The following is a 16,014-nucleotide window of genomic DNA, read 5'->3' on the forward strand; positions in this document are numbered from 1 at the left end:
TTTAGAAAATATTTTCACCTTTGGGTCCCTATACTAAGGGTATATGCAAGTTACCGCTATCCTCTAGCATAGGTATTATCAACTGAACCAACAGATATATATATTTCAAGAATATGAAACAGGCATGCATATATACCATATCACATGCTACAATATATCGCAAGAATTTGCTAAATAACCAATATGCATTTATCGCAAGATCATGCATATACAAATGTATACATCACAACAACAGTATAACGGATAGAATACTTGCCTGAGCGACTGGGGGTTACGAATGGCTCGGGACGAGTCTGGTAACCTATAAACAACAAGTAAGTTGGAATTAAACCAAAGTCACTTGTAAATCTATACTTTAACTAACTTAGACTCTAACGCTTGTTTTGCGCTTACTCATTCTCTTAAGTCACTCGAGTACCCTCGGCTCCACCATTTTTAATAATTTAACCTTTACGAGTTTTAAGGCGATTCATTCGCGAGTGTCTTACCAACTGCCTAACACACTTACCATAAATGTTTCATACATTAATTAACCCTTTTTGGTCTTTAACCTATGTTTCAAAGTAAGGCGAGGGGAAAAAGTTTCGTTCGCGAAACGCCGTTACTTGAAACGGTCGTTTCTCCTAAACCGTGCATCGGAATCGAACGAACTACATATCAAAATGAAGCTCGTAATATGAGCTATCTAAACATGGCAGTGGTCATAATCTAGCAGGGGGTTCTCGGGTCCTAATGTTATGCACAAAAACAGTCCAAAGAAAATCGGATGTTACGACGGCTATGTTTACGCGTTTTCCCAATTTTAAACCATTCAATACCAACCACAAATCAACCCCAAATCAATCATACAACCAATATCCCTCCAAACCACATCATAACAGCCCCAACACATCCACATTAACCATTTATAGTTATTCCTCACATGAACTAAAGGCTTTACTTAGGTTCTTTAACTAATTACCAAGATTTACAACTCCAACAATGCAATAAAACCAACTAATCTCTACAAACTCAACCAAACCTCAACCAATCAAGCATCATGCTTCACATATGCTATATCAAACACATTCAATCCTAATTACTCAAAACTAAATCTAGGGTTTGTAGTTTATACCTTCCTTGGAGAGTGGAGAATCAAGAGAATGGCTTGGAATCACCTTTAAAGCCCTTATCCAAGCTTAATCTAAACAAAACTTCAAGAACACAAATTTTAGTTCTTGAAAAAACTATTCACCATCTTCTTTCATGATTTATAGAAAAAGATTGGCTTGGAATTAGAAGCTTAAACTTATAGGAAGTATGTAACTATCCATGGGGAAGCTTAGATAATTACCTTGCTAAATAGTAAGTGGAGGAGCTTGGACTTCCCATTTCTTAAGAAAAAACCCGAGAGCATGAAGAAGAAGAAGAGAGATTTTTGTGTTTTGGCTTGATTTGCTTTTGGTTGGTTGATTTTTTGTTGTTTGCTTTAGTGAATTACCTAGTTGCCCTTGGTTTTGTGTGGTTAAAAAGTCACCACATCTCCTTCCTTTCTTGTCATGCCTATGTCATCCTCATGATGTCATCCTCCCTTCCTTGTCCTCTTTCTATTGGTTGGATGACATCATTCCCACTAATCCCTTTGATTAACTTCCTAATCGTTTGCCTAATAACCGCTGATCTGTTATACGGTTCGCTTAACTTTCGTTTTCGTTTATCGTTTGAGGGATCATACCCGGGATCTTATTACTTAGGTTCCCTTAACCTTTCTCAATATATTATATTCCTTTTATGATCCTCTCCTATAATCCTTTTATTTAAATCCTTTTTATCCTGTTACCTTTTTCTCAAATCTTTCCGTATCTAGTGTATTTCCGGGAAAAATCAAAGTGTTCGGATTTGAATTCTGACGATCTTTACATACACTTATATCCCATATAAAGTACTAATAATATCCCATAAGATCAATAACAGAACCCCTACATAGCGTGGCATGAAAAGTTTTCTCGTTCAGCAAAAACACTATTCATAAGGGTTTCAAAAATTTCCAAAAATTGGGGTTATTACAACTTGTAGAAGATATCTGATTGATATATTTTAGGAGACAAAATTATATTTCATATCAATTAGAAGATATCTTGTAACTGTGTACTATATAAACACAACTTAGGGTTTACACTATATGTGTTATCATTATCGAGAAGATTATATATTGTAACCTAGCAGCTCTTAGTGATATTGTTCATCACTGAGAGTGAACAACAGTTCTATTGTAACAGAGTTTATTTGAATATATTTGATCATTGTTACATACTTGTGTTGAAATCGATTTGATTGTATAAACACTATATTCAACCCCCTTCTATAGTGTTGTGTGACCTAACAGTATAGTCCAAGTCAAATGTAAAAAATATTTAACACTTCCACTAATTAAAATGATAAATAGATAATTGTTATAAACCTTGAATTAAAATATTAGTTATGTTTAATGTAGAGGAAGTATAGGAGAATAGAAGATATAAAGAGAAATTTGTGTCTCATTTCATTAGTTAAATAAGCTATTTATAGTAGTTGGTTTACAAGTCTTACTAAGTAAGCTATTCAAATCTTCTTCATTAAGTATTACAAAACTTCCTCGATAAACTTTACTAGTCTTCCTCGATAAGCTTTACAAGTATTCCTGATTAATTTTTTTTCTTAAGAAGTTGTGCAAGTCTTCCTCAACAAGATTTGAGAGACTTCCTCGATACGCTTTGACAATCACTTTATATTTAGTCAAATATTTTAACACTCCCCCTTGATTGTCAAATGCGAGTTTTTGAAAAGATTGACTGTCTCGTTAAAACCTTGCAAAGAAAAACTCAGTGGGATAAAAACCTTGACGAAGGAAAAAGAGTACAACCTCCTCCTAAATAAAATATCTCACATTTTGACATTTTAATTTAGCAAACTTTTTAACCTCCGCATACCCATATTATTTCTCAGCTTCTCAAATGTTGATATAGGTAGTGACTTTGTAAGTAAATCCGCCAGATTATCGTATGAGTGAACTTGTTGAACATTAATATCACCATTTTCTTGAAGTTCATGAGTGTAGAAGAATTTTGGCAATATGTGTTTTGTTCGATCCCCTTTAATATATCATTCCTTAGGTTGTTTGATGCAGGCCGAGTTATCCTCGAATAAAACTATAGGACTGTTTGAAATACTTGATAATCTACATGATTCTCGAATATGTTGAATGACCGACCTTATCCAAATATATTTTCTGCTTGCTTCATGAATTTCTAGTAACTCTGCGTGGTTTGATGAAGTTATAGCCATAGTATGTTTTGTAGACTTCCAAGAGATAGCAGTATCACAATATGTAAATAGGTAACCTGTTTGTGATCGCCCAAAATGAGGATCTGACATGTATCCAGCATCTGCATATCCAACTAGCCGTGAACTTGAATTGTTTGGGAAGAATAGCCCAAGATCTATTGTCCCTCGAAGATATCTAAATATATGTTTTATTCCATCCCAATGCTTTTTAGTAGGGTCCGAACTAAATCTTGCCAACAGGTTCACTGTAAATGCAATATCAGGTCGTGTGTTGTTTGTAAGATACATGAGAGCGCCAATTATACTGAGATATGGAACTTCAGGTCCAAGAGCCTCTTCATCTTGTTTTCTAGGACGGAAATGATCCTTTTCAACCTCAAGTGATCGAACAACCATTGGTGTGGTTAGTGGATGAGCTTTGTCCATGTGGAACCGATCAAGAATCTTTTCAGTGTAGTTTGATTGAAGAACAAATATTACCGAAGATAAGTGCTGCACCTGTATACCTCAAAAAAAATCTTGTCCTTCCAAGATCTTTCATTTCAAACTCATTTTTCAAATAGTTAGCAACATTATTAATATCTTCAGTAGTACCGATAATATTCAAATCATCCACATATACAACAATAATAACAAAACCAGTTGATGATCGTTTAATAAAAATACAAGGACACACTTGATTATTAACATATCCATCATTCAATAAGTATTCACAAAACCTGTTGTACCACATACGACCAAATTATTTCAAATCATATAATGATCGTTGTAATTTAACAGAATATAAATGTCGAGGCTTAGTGTCCTCAATATTTAATCCTTCAGGAATTTTCATATAAATATCACTATCAAGTGATCCATATGGGTATGTTGTCACAACGTCCATCAAACGTGTTTCCAGTTTTTCCATACAAGCCATACCCATTAAAAAACGAAAAGTAACTTCATCCATCACAGGAGAGTATGTTTCCTGGTAATCAAAATCAGGTCTTTGAGAGAATCCCTGGGCTACTAGCCGGGCCCTATATCTCACAATTTCATTTCTCTCATTTCGTTTTCATACAAATACCCATCTATTCCCGACGGGGATTACACTAGCTGGTGTTTGGACTGCAGGTCCAAATATATTTCTCTTGCGCAAGGATTGCAATTCTTCTTGAATCGCAATTTTCCATTTTAGCCAATTATCTCAGTATCGATACTCTTCCACACTTTGTGTTTCAGGATCAGAGTTCATAATGATATCATATGCCATGAAAAAAACATATACATCATCAACCTCAATACTCCCATGATCCAGTAATTTCGCGTTATGGACATAATTCATTGAGATCTCATAATTTCCAGGTACCTTTGCTTCTGCGGAAGCATTTTCCACTTTTGGGGCATGTGCCACTTCTGGGGCAGCATTCTCTTCTGGATGTAATCCCACGTCTGGGAGTTTTGTTATAGCCACTTCAGGGGATTGAACCTCTTCATAAGGTAAACCACTTCTGGAGTATTTTCTGGAAAACTTGCCACTTCAGGGGTAGGTCCAATTAATTTTCATTTTCGTGGTACAATATCTTTTGTACCAACAGGTCTACCACGCTTCTGGCGTGACTTTGAATCACCAATCAATTTTTCAGGAATTGATTTTTTAGTAGGGATTTCAACTCGTGCCGGCGCATAAACAACAGGTATAAGTGACCTTATAATATGTCTAGAGTCACTAAAAGCATCCGACATTTGATTAGAAATATTTAGCATATGAATAATTCTTTGAACTTCAGATTCACATTGATTAGTACGTGAATCAATAGAATTTAATCCTGATGCATTCCATGATATTTTAGAAATTAATTTATGTAGATCATTATCTCCCCCTAATGTAGGGAACATGGATTCATCAAAATGACAATCAGCATAGCGAGCAATAAAAACATCACCAGTTAATGGATCCAGATACCTTGTAATAGACGGAGAATCAAAACCAACATCTATACCAATTCTTCTTTGAGGTCCCATTTTAGTTCTTTGTGATGGTGATACAGGAACATACACAGCACAACCAAAAACTTTTAAATGAGATGTATTAGGTACTTGACCAATAACTAATTCTTAAGGGGATTGTGTGTGGTAAGCAGAAGGCCTTATTCTAATTATATTTGCAGCATGAAGTATTGCATGACCCAAACAGATATAGGTAACTTTGCTCTTAGGAGTAAGGGACGGGCAAAAAGTTGAAGTATTTTAATCAATGATTCTGCTAAACCATTTTGTGTATGTACGTGAGCTACCGGGTGTTCGACTGAGATTCCTACTGATATACACTAATCATTAAAAGTTGCATATGTATATTTAGCAGCAATATCTAGTCGGATTGATTTAATAGGATAGTCAGGAAATTGAGCTTGGAGTTTAATTATTTGGGCAAGTAATTTGGCAAAGGCTGTATTTTGGGTTGTAAGTAGACATACATGAGACCATCGAGTTGACGCATAAATTAAAACCATAAAGTACCTAAATGAGCCAGAAGATGGATGAATAAGACCACAAATGTCACCTTGAATTCTTTCTAAGAATTTCGGGGACTCAATTTGAAGCTTAACTGGGGATGGTCGGATAATCAGTTTTCCTAAGGAACATGCTGAACAATAAAGTTCATCTTGGGATATTATCTTTTAAGTTTTAAGAGGATGTCCCACAGAATTTTCAACGATACGACGCATCATAGATACTCCTGGATGACCGAGTCTTTCGTGCCAAAGGGAAAGTAGTTTTGGGTCTATGACTTTGGGGATGTTGACACTATGAGATTTAAGAACTCGTATATTCGTAATATATAATCCCGAAGAAATTGAGTGGAATTTTTCTAAGACCCTTTTATTGTCAACGGTGTTTGAGGTGATGAAAAGGTATTCTTTTTCATTCGTATTAGTAGTTTCAACGTGAAACCCATTAAGATGGATATCTTTAAAACTCAGTAGGTTCTAGTTGACTTGCTAGAGTATAGAGCCTCCTGTATGTGTATGTGTGTCTTATTTGGTAGAAGAAAACTAGCTTTCCCAAAACCTTCTATTATATTTGATGTACCCGATACCGTCCAGACATGTGAGTTGGTTTTAGTCAACTGTGAGAAGTATTTCTGACTCTGTAAAATAGTGTGTGTGGTTGCACAATCAACAATGCATACATCTCCCATCTCTATACATATATAAATGAAAAATATCTTTATTAAAAAAAACACACCGAGTACATAGAACAACAACATGAAATAAGTACATAAAATGAGTACATAATGGAAATATGTAAAACACAAAGAAAATAAGTAAAGCAAGACAATACTATGAAGTCTAGTCATCTAAACCATAATAAAGATTAGCACTAGTGTCTATTTCATTTGAGGCCTTATTAACCGGTTCATTAAGCGAAGTTGGTTTCTACTCTCTTTCCATTATTCCTTTTGGATGACTCGTAGAGATCAACAAGATGTTTGGGTGTGCGACAAGTACGTTGCCAATGCCCCTCAGATCCGCACCTATGACAGATGCCTCAGTTCTCTCCTTCTTGGGGTGCCTTTCTTTTATTTGGCACTTCACGTTGCCATTTCTGGTGGCCAGAGTTGTAACCATCACGATGCCACTTCAGGTGGCCATAATGATATTGATTGCGAAACCGACCACGGAAATTTCTACGTCCACGGTTTCATCCATAACCCCATTCTCCTCTGTGCTCTTTCCCACGTTCATTCTTCAGGAATGACGTGTTATGTACTTCAGGTAACTGGGCAGAGCCTGTGGGACATATTTAATAATTTTTCAGTAGCAACTTATTATTCTTTTCAGCCACAAGAAGGAGAGATATCAGCTTGCCATATTTCTGAAAATTCCGCTCCCTATATTGTTGAGCCAGGATCATAGTGTTGGGGTGAAAGGTTGAGAGGGTCTTTTCAATCATTTCAACTTCAGTAATATTTTCACCATATAAAATTAATTTTGAGCTTATCTTGAAAAGAGCAAAATTATATTCAGCTACAGATTTGAAATCCTGTAACCTCCCAGTCACATCGGGCAGATGGCAAGTGGACAAGTTTCTGGAGATCAAATCTATCCTTCAGATTATTTCAAAGGGTGAGTGGATTTTTGATAGTGAGGTATTCAGATTTTAGATCTTCGTGGATGTGATGCCTAAGAAAGATAATTAATTTTGCATTTTGTTCAACAGTTGGGATTTTTCTGGGTCAATAGTTTCTTTAGGCCATTACTAAGGTGTAATTCCGCATCAAGGACCCATGGCAAATAATTATTCCCCGAAACATCCAAGGCAACGAACTCTAATTTTGCAAGATTCGTCATTCTGAATAAATTTTAAATAAGATATAATATGTCACATAATATTTAAACATGCAAGTTAAATTAATAACTTTATACAAAAGTTACGACGGCATATCCGGCCAGAAAACTTTTGATTATTACTTGACGGAAGCGCCATCTTTATAGTAGTATTACTTGATGGCAGAGCCATCTTTATAGTATTATTTGACGGCATAGCCATCTTTATAGATTTCAGTCAGTAACATAAATAAATATGTAACAATAATTAGAATAAAATGAATAAAAGAAATTGTACCACTTTTATGAAATAGTTTTAGTTGATAGAGACTCGTGGGTCAGAATAAGTCGTACCTCTTTCGAGAATCAAGCTTCAGTTGGCAAAGACTCGTGCTGATAACGTGTTATAAACCTTGAATTAAAATATTAGTTATTGTTGATGGAGAAATTTGGTAACAATAAATTTTGAGGTTCGTAACCGGAATCAAGATCTATGACAGTGGTTCTTCGTCGGAAAAGGTGACAGTATTCGTCGGGAAATATGAACAGTGTTCGTCGGGAAACATGAACAGTGTTCATCGGAAAATATGAACAATGTTTGGTGGTGGTGATTATTGGTGGTTGAGATTGCTTAGGGTTGATGGTGGCTCCTTAAGGCTCTCACTTTCGACCCCTTACAAATTACCTACGTATCCCTATTTATAGGGAATCTAGCCAACATAGTTCTTGGGGAACAAGAAACCTAACTGGGTTAGATCTCTTGTCCCGACGCCCAGTAGGAAACCTACTGGAAACCATCTTCTACTAGCTTTTGGAATGTCCGCCGATGAGACCCAACCATAAAGGCCCAAGGCTCGTCTGCGGCTTCGAGACTTCACGGATAAGGCATCTCCCTGGCCAAGAATAACCCTCCGCTACCAGCTATTTCTCTAATCCCTGGACGCAGGTATAACCGTGGTTTACCCCAAATGTTGGACGCATCCTTGTCCCCCGGATATGGAGCCCCTACCAGATTGCAGGACAAGTGATCTCAAGCTTTTGGGTGTAAAATGCTGGATACTCCGAAGTTTCCCAACGAGGACACCCGTTGACTACAGAGACAGAGCTCCTAAAGCACACACCAAAGTTTACCTGTAACACCCCCAGATCCGGGGTCGGGGATCCGGGTCGTCACGGTCTTTCTTTCCACAATATCACTTCACTTAATTAATAATAAATAACCTTATGCTGTGACCCCACACTAACACACACCACAACCCGTTATAGTCTTAGAGATGAAATTTAAATAAGTACAAGTCTTTGAATCCACAATTTAAAAGTTATTACAACCCAAAATGATTACTTGATAAATTTACAGTTAATTGCCATTATCTGCCACAAGTTATAATTATACATAATTGATTCTCAAAAGTAGATGGTCTGATCTACAATAGATCTACCTCTGCAGCTATAGCAGCTACAACATCAACGGGAAGACGCGGGACGCTTCCCACGCGCTTGCGCTGGGTCTGCTGGGGTCTGGCCATCTTTCCTAACTGTTGTTGTGTGATGAAGAAATAAAGCAAGGGTGAGCAGCAAGCCCACCAAAATAATATGTATAATGATTTACAATATATGAGCCTACTCATAATACTCATGAAAGTCTTGGTCAAAAGAAATGAACCAAGTTTGATATCTTAATGCGATGAAGTCGCAAAATATTCAGTATATATATATATATATATACTTTTCAAAATATTGGAAGTCCTCTTCCATGCATAATATACACAAAGTCCCAGTGTATAACTGTATATAAAAAAAATATCGTTGCAAGGTGATCTCATATATCTAACCTTGTCTCAACGTTTTTCTGAAAATCTTTGTCATTCATAAGACAATTATTAATTAGATATAAGTTTAAAAGATGAGGTTACCAAATACCCCAATATACTTATATCTTTCCCAATACTACTTGAACTACCACCGTTCAAGTTATAATCAGTTTCAAAAGTTCATCACATAGATGAGACTACAAGACAAGATTTGAATAGATTCAATCTTTGAAATATTATTGAATGAAATAAAGTTACGTGATACTTTATTTAGTCCCGATATATATATATCCACATATATATATCTCTTAAACATTTCCTGGAACCTCTGTTATGTAAAGTATGAACAGAGTTTGAAACATCCAATGAATTTTGGAAAGGAAAAGAATTTTGGCATAAACCCGATATCTCGCTGATCAGGCAAAGATACCAATAAGTAACCTTTTCTACTAGTAGATGGACGAATTCCCCACTGGTCATCACCCTGGTCATAATTAAGACCTATGCTGGACTGCCACTCAGCCACTTATGCATTTGATGGACTCCCACTGAGCCACTTACACAATAATAGACCGTACCCCGGCCTGTCGCTTATGCCGACTCAATGAGAGGGGCTTACTTCCCGAACGTTGGGCAAGTAATCAATTCATTTACCAAATCTGCAACCTTGTTGCGAATATAAAATACACCACAGAGCCGGATTCCCCAGGTTTTGAGCGAGTATTTAAATCCCCTTAAAAGGAAGATCTTAAATATAAAAATGAGTTTTGGGATCCGCTCTGACTTTTAAAAATCATTTTGAAGACTCGAAAACACTTTAAAGAGTGTTTGGAGTAAGGCTGATTTAATGAAGTAAATCAGTCCCCAGAATATTTAGAAAATGACTGAATATTATTATTTAAATAATATTCCCATAAAGAATAATCTTTATAAAAATAATTGAAGTAGAAGTATTAAAACTTATACTTAAAACGAATATTAAATAACCAAAGATATACTTATATAAAAGTATTATCTTTATTTGAATAACCGAAAATAAGTTTGATTATTTACACCTTATTCTTTAATAAAATAAAGAATATACCTCAGCAAATAATCGGAGTCATAGATCCTCAAATGAATATTCAAATAATATTCAATAAATAAAATACGCTGAGTCATAATACCTCGAATGAATATTATAAATAATATTCATTAAATAAAATAAAGGAGTCATACATCCTCAAATGAATATTCAAATAATATTCAATAAATAAATAAAAGGAGTCATAAGTCCTCGAATGAATATTCAAATAATATTCAATAAATAATATAAAAGAGTCATAAGCCCTCGAATGATATTCGAAATAATATTCAATAATAAATAAAGTTTAAAGTTATCGAATAAACCTTATTCGATTAATAGTTTGGAAAACTATAACCATATATAAATAAATATATATATATATCCATATCCATATATATACAAAATCTACTCGGGATCCTCGACTCCCGGTTTTAGAAAATATTTTCACCTTTGGGTCCCTATACTAAGGGTATACGCAAATACCGCTTATCTCTAGCATAGGTATTATGCAACGAATAAGCATTTGAACCAACAGATATATATTTCAAGAATATGAAACAGGCATGCATATATACCATATCACATGCTACAATATATCGCAACATTTGCTAATATAAACATCATGCATCTATCGCAAGATAATGCATATACATATATACATCACAACAACAGTATAACGAATAGAATACTTGCCTGAGCGACTGGGGTTACGAATGGCTCAGGACGAGTCTGGTAACCTATAAACAACAAGTAAGTTGGAATTAAACCAAAGTCACTTGTAAATCTATACTTTAACTAACTTAGACTCTAACGCTTATTCTGCGCTTACTGATTCGCTTAAGTCACTCGGGTACCCTCGGCTCCACCATTTTTAATAATTTAACCTTTACGAGTTTTAAAGCGATTCCTTCGCGAATGTCTTACCAACTGCCTAACACACTTACCATAAATGTTTCATACATTAATTAACCCTTTTTGGTCTTTAACCTATGTTTCAAAGTAAGGCGAGGGAAAAAGTTTCGTTCGCGAAACGCCGTTACTTGAAATGGTCGTTTCTCCTAAACCGTGCATCGGAATCGAACGAACTACATATCAAAACGAAGCTCATAACATGAGCTACCTAAACATGGCAGTGGTCACAATCTAGCAGGGGGTCCTCGGGTCCTAATGTTATGCACAAAACAGTCTAAAGAAAATCGGACGTTACGACGGCTATGTTTACGCGATTACCAATATTTATACCACTCCAATTCTTTACCAATTCACTACAAACCACCCAACCATCATCAATACCTCAAACACAACTTATATCAAGGCAAAGTCAGTCCATAATCTCAAGGTTTTCCAACTTATTCAACCACAAACATGATCTACTAACCATAACTTAAGATTCATTAACCATTAACCAAGATTCATATCCAAAATCACCACAAATCCAACCAAACCATCTATCATACATGGATCTTGCTATACATACATGGATATTTCTATATATACATTAATCCATCCATAAACTCATCAAAACTCAAAGTTCAAACTATAAGTTAAAGGTGAAAGTTGTTTATACCTCCTTGAAGCTTCCTAACACAACCCAAGAGCTTTGAATGCCTAAAAGAACCTTGATCCTTGCTTGTATAACCTTAATCTTTCATAAAAATTCAAGAAAACTAAAGTTATTTCTTGAAGGTTACTATTCACCATCTTCTTCCTTGATTTATAGAAAAAGATTGGCTTGGAATTAGAAGCTTAAACTTATAGGAAGTATGTAACTATCCATGGGGAAGCTTAGATAATTACCTTGCTAAATAGTAAGTGGTGGAGCTTGGATCTTCAAATTTTAAGAAATGGGCCGAGAGCTAGCTTGGGAAGAAGATATTTTTGTGTTTTGTTTGATGAAAATGAAATGATTTGCTTGGTTGGTTGATTTTTGTGTTGTTTTTGGTTAATGACTTAATTAACCTTGATTTTGTGTGGTTATAATTCAACCACACTTCCTTCCCTTCTATGTCATGCTTGTGTCACCTTGCACATGTCATTATGCTCCCACTTGTCCACACCTTGTGGTTTGATGATGTCACAATCCCTGGCTTCTTGTACAAGCTTGTCTCTTGGTCACTTATTTGTTTTACGGTTCGCTTATCTTTCGTTCTCGTTTATCGTTTGAGGGATCATACCCGGGATCTTATTACTTAGGTTCCCTTAACCTTTCTCAATATATTATATTCCTTTTATGATCCTCTCCTATAATCCTTTAATTTCAATCCTTTTTATCCTGTTACCTTATACTCAATTCTCTCCGTATCTTGTGGATTTCCGGGAAAAATCAAAGTGCTCGGAATTGGATTCTGACGATCTTTACATACACTTATATACCACATAGAGTACTAATAATATCCCATAAGATCAATAACAGAACCCCTACATAGCGTGGCATGAAAAGTTTTCTCGTTCAGCAAAAACACTATTCATAAGGGTTTCAAAATTTCTCAAAAATTGGGGTTATTACAGTCTCCCCTCCTTAAAAGGATTCCGTCCTGGAATCAGATAGAAAACAAATGGGGATACTTTCTTAGCATTACACTTTCTAACTCTCGAGTCAATTTTCCACATTGTGGTTCTACCACCAAACTCTGCCTAGTTTGATAATCCTTCTCCTAAGCACTTGTTCCTTTTCACTCTATAACCCTTCCTGGTTGCTCCATATAGGTTACGTCGGGTTGCATATCTATGCGCTCATATGCCCCTATTTGACTGGCATCCGAATTACACTTCCTTAACATTGATACGTGAAACACGTTACGAACTTGCTACAGGTTCTGGGTTAAGGCTAGCTCATATGCTAACTTCCCAAACGTCTTAATATATCCAAGGGTCCAACAAATTGTAGACTTAGCTTTCCTTTCTTTCCGAACCTCATCAATCCTTTCCAAGGGATACCTATAACATTACTAGGTCCCCTATTTCATACTCTTTATCCTTTCGTGTCAAATCAACATACTTATCATGTCCATCTTGGGCTACTACCAGCCGTCCTCTGATTAGATCTATCATATCCTTGGTCCTTTGGACTACTGCGGGTCCGAGCATCTTGCGCTCTACAACTTCATCCTAACATAAGGGAGATCGAAATTGTCTTCCCTCAAGGATCTCATAAGGCGACATCTCGATAATGACATATGATCTATTGTCGTAAGATAACTCAATCCGAATTAAGTGATCATTCCAATTTCTTTCAAGTCTATTGCACAGGCTCTCATCATAGCTTCCAATCATTAGAGCTCTTGCTCCTCAATACCCATTCTTTTCCAGTTCGTAATCGCTATCACCTTCCGTTCCTAATATTATACTGGTCATACTTTTGCTCGTTAGCGTTCTATAACCTTTTAATAACCACGTCAACCTTAGTATCACGAATGTGTTCCCATTCCGCATACTACCACCACTTTATTACTCCTTTTTCAGTTGTTTCTATTTTCCAAAATTTGATCAATCAAATAGAAGTAAAGGAATTTGTTGAGAGATCACTATGATCATGAACACTTGTTATATCGCATAGTTAGTACAGAAGGTGGCCAGCCTTTAGTACTTGACAAGCAATTAAACAATAGCTGATATCCTACTCGGCTTCTATCACACAGATAGATAGTCATTCGGCAATACCTCCCCTTCTGGAAGGGTTGTTCTTCTCAGCTTACATGAAATGAAAAGAAGAGAAAAGAACGAATTGAAGAGAATTGTATATTCATAAAAAAAAAAATTTTATTTCCATAAAATATCTGGCTTGGAATCTACCTCTGAACTATAGAGGTTTGTCATAGAAGAACAAAACATATATGTATTTATATCAACATCAAGTATTATAGCATCGCATTTCACGTGCCTAAATATTTTCGCTATCCCGTCCATCATTCTATGGACCCATGCTCTTCCTCGAGCTTATACACAATCACCTTTGAAACTCCCTCGACATCGAAAATCGAATCTGGGATCTCATTCTATACATCATCGTTACTAGAATTCTATGCTTGCACCGCAACCTTCCTCGTATAATAATACGACTCTCTATTGATAAGAAAGAATAATAATTCACTAGGTAGATACTCTACTTAATTAGTCTATCAATGATAACTTATACACTACCACGACCCGATTAGTGGTACTCAATCTCGACACCTATTCCAATACAACTCTCACGGTTGTAATCAGCTCGATACTCGCAGAATCATTGCTGCCTTACTATGGTCCACCACTGACCTACTGTAGTCATTCATTTTCCATGAAGTCTTAATATCTAACCATACGGAGTCCATACATGTCGTATCAAATACTTCTAAGGAGTTAACATAATCACCAATCATAATTCATGAAGAACACTCCAAACTCTGGCGTACTTTCATGACATGAAGCAGATAAAATTTGCAGAAGAGTTTCGCTCAAAGCAACGATAGCAGGTTAATACCATTCTTAATCATATGCCTTCAATAGAAGACTTAACTCAAAGGTTTGTTTAGTCCTTTTTGAACTATGGTCCTGGCTTATCTCAAGATAGTATCTTCTGAGATAGATAGCCCGCTCATGGCGATTACACGAATTAAACCTTTACTAACTACTATTACGGTTGGGTATTGCACAGTCATCAGAAGGAATGTCAATCTTCCAAACCATAATACAACCTTCACAGTTTTAACCATCATCACTGTATTCCTTTGGCACAAGTGCCTATAATTATCCTCTTACCTTTAAAGTGTCGGCCACCTCTTTGGCCTTTCCTGATAGTACAATTTCCTTACAGTCAATGTCATTTTAACCACCTCCAAATAATTTTCTACCTCATTTCAATCACAGCTTATGTGAAGATGTATTCCTTAAAATCTGATGAGTAAAAAAAAAATCACCATTTTTCCATAAGTTATTGCCTCAGTCTTTAGAGGTTAATCACTGTCACGACTGACTCTCAACTATACTTAGAACATCTTTTATCTTAAGTCCTAATTGCCTAGAACAATTTCAACCTTTACTGGTTTGATCCATACTTTCTCGTGGTTTAACACGTGCCCCACTTGGCATCATTATAATTACGTCATATTTCCTTTATCCCCATTTCCATTCTTGAGAATTTTGAATATTACCTTTTTCCTTATAAAACCTCTAAGGTTATCCTTCAATCGTTCCTCCTGTATTCCCTAGATACAGGGCATATCAAAATACCATTCACTATTACTAGAACCATTGTCTATATACTTCTGAAAAATTTCTCCACTGATCCTTAAAGGTTATTATTACCTTAATGCTTTCCAATTCATACTGTCAAAACTCATACTATCCCTATCAAGGGTGAAATGCCAACCTTTATGCATTCCCCTAGGATTCGTTTTAAGTTACCGATGTTCTATCCTTAATTCCACCTTTAAAAGGTACCTGCATCCTTCCACGAATAAATCAAGTCATATTTCCTTGATAGATTATCATATTCATCATTCCCACCTCGATAGTCTATACCTAACTTCATAATAGCATCCTT

The 16,014-nt window shown here is 35.8% G+C and overlaps 1 protein-coding gene across 1 annotated transcript; it reads right to left on the reverse strand.

The window, feature by feature from the left end:
• Nucleotides 1-3,120: 3,120 nt before the first annotated feature.
• On the reverse strand, nt 3,121-3,729 carry LOC141674270 (secreted RxLR effector protein 161-like). The gene has a single exon (XM_074480990.1). The coding sequence runs from the start codon at nt 3,727-3,729 to the stop codon at nt 3,121-3,123; it is 609 nt and encodes a 202-aa protein (XP_074337091.1).
• Nucleotides 3,730-16,014: the final 12,285 nt, after the last annotated feature.

Source organism: Apium graveolens, chromosome 7 (assembly GCF_009905375.1).
Source record: "Apium graveolens cultivar Ventura chromosome 7, ASM990537v1, whole genome shotgun sequence".
NCBI lineage: Eukaryota > Viridiplantae > Streptophyta > Magnoliopsida > Apiales > Apiaceae > Apium > Apium graveolens.

Bases quoted from the DNA above. Each gene is read 5' to 3' on its own strand.
- LOC141674270 (XM_074480990.1), bottom strand. From the start codon at position 3,729: ATGGACAAAGCTCATCCACTAACCACACCAATGGTTGTTCGATCACTT.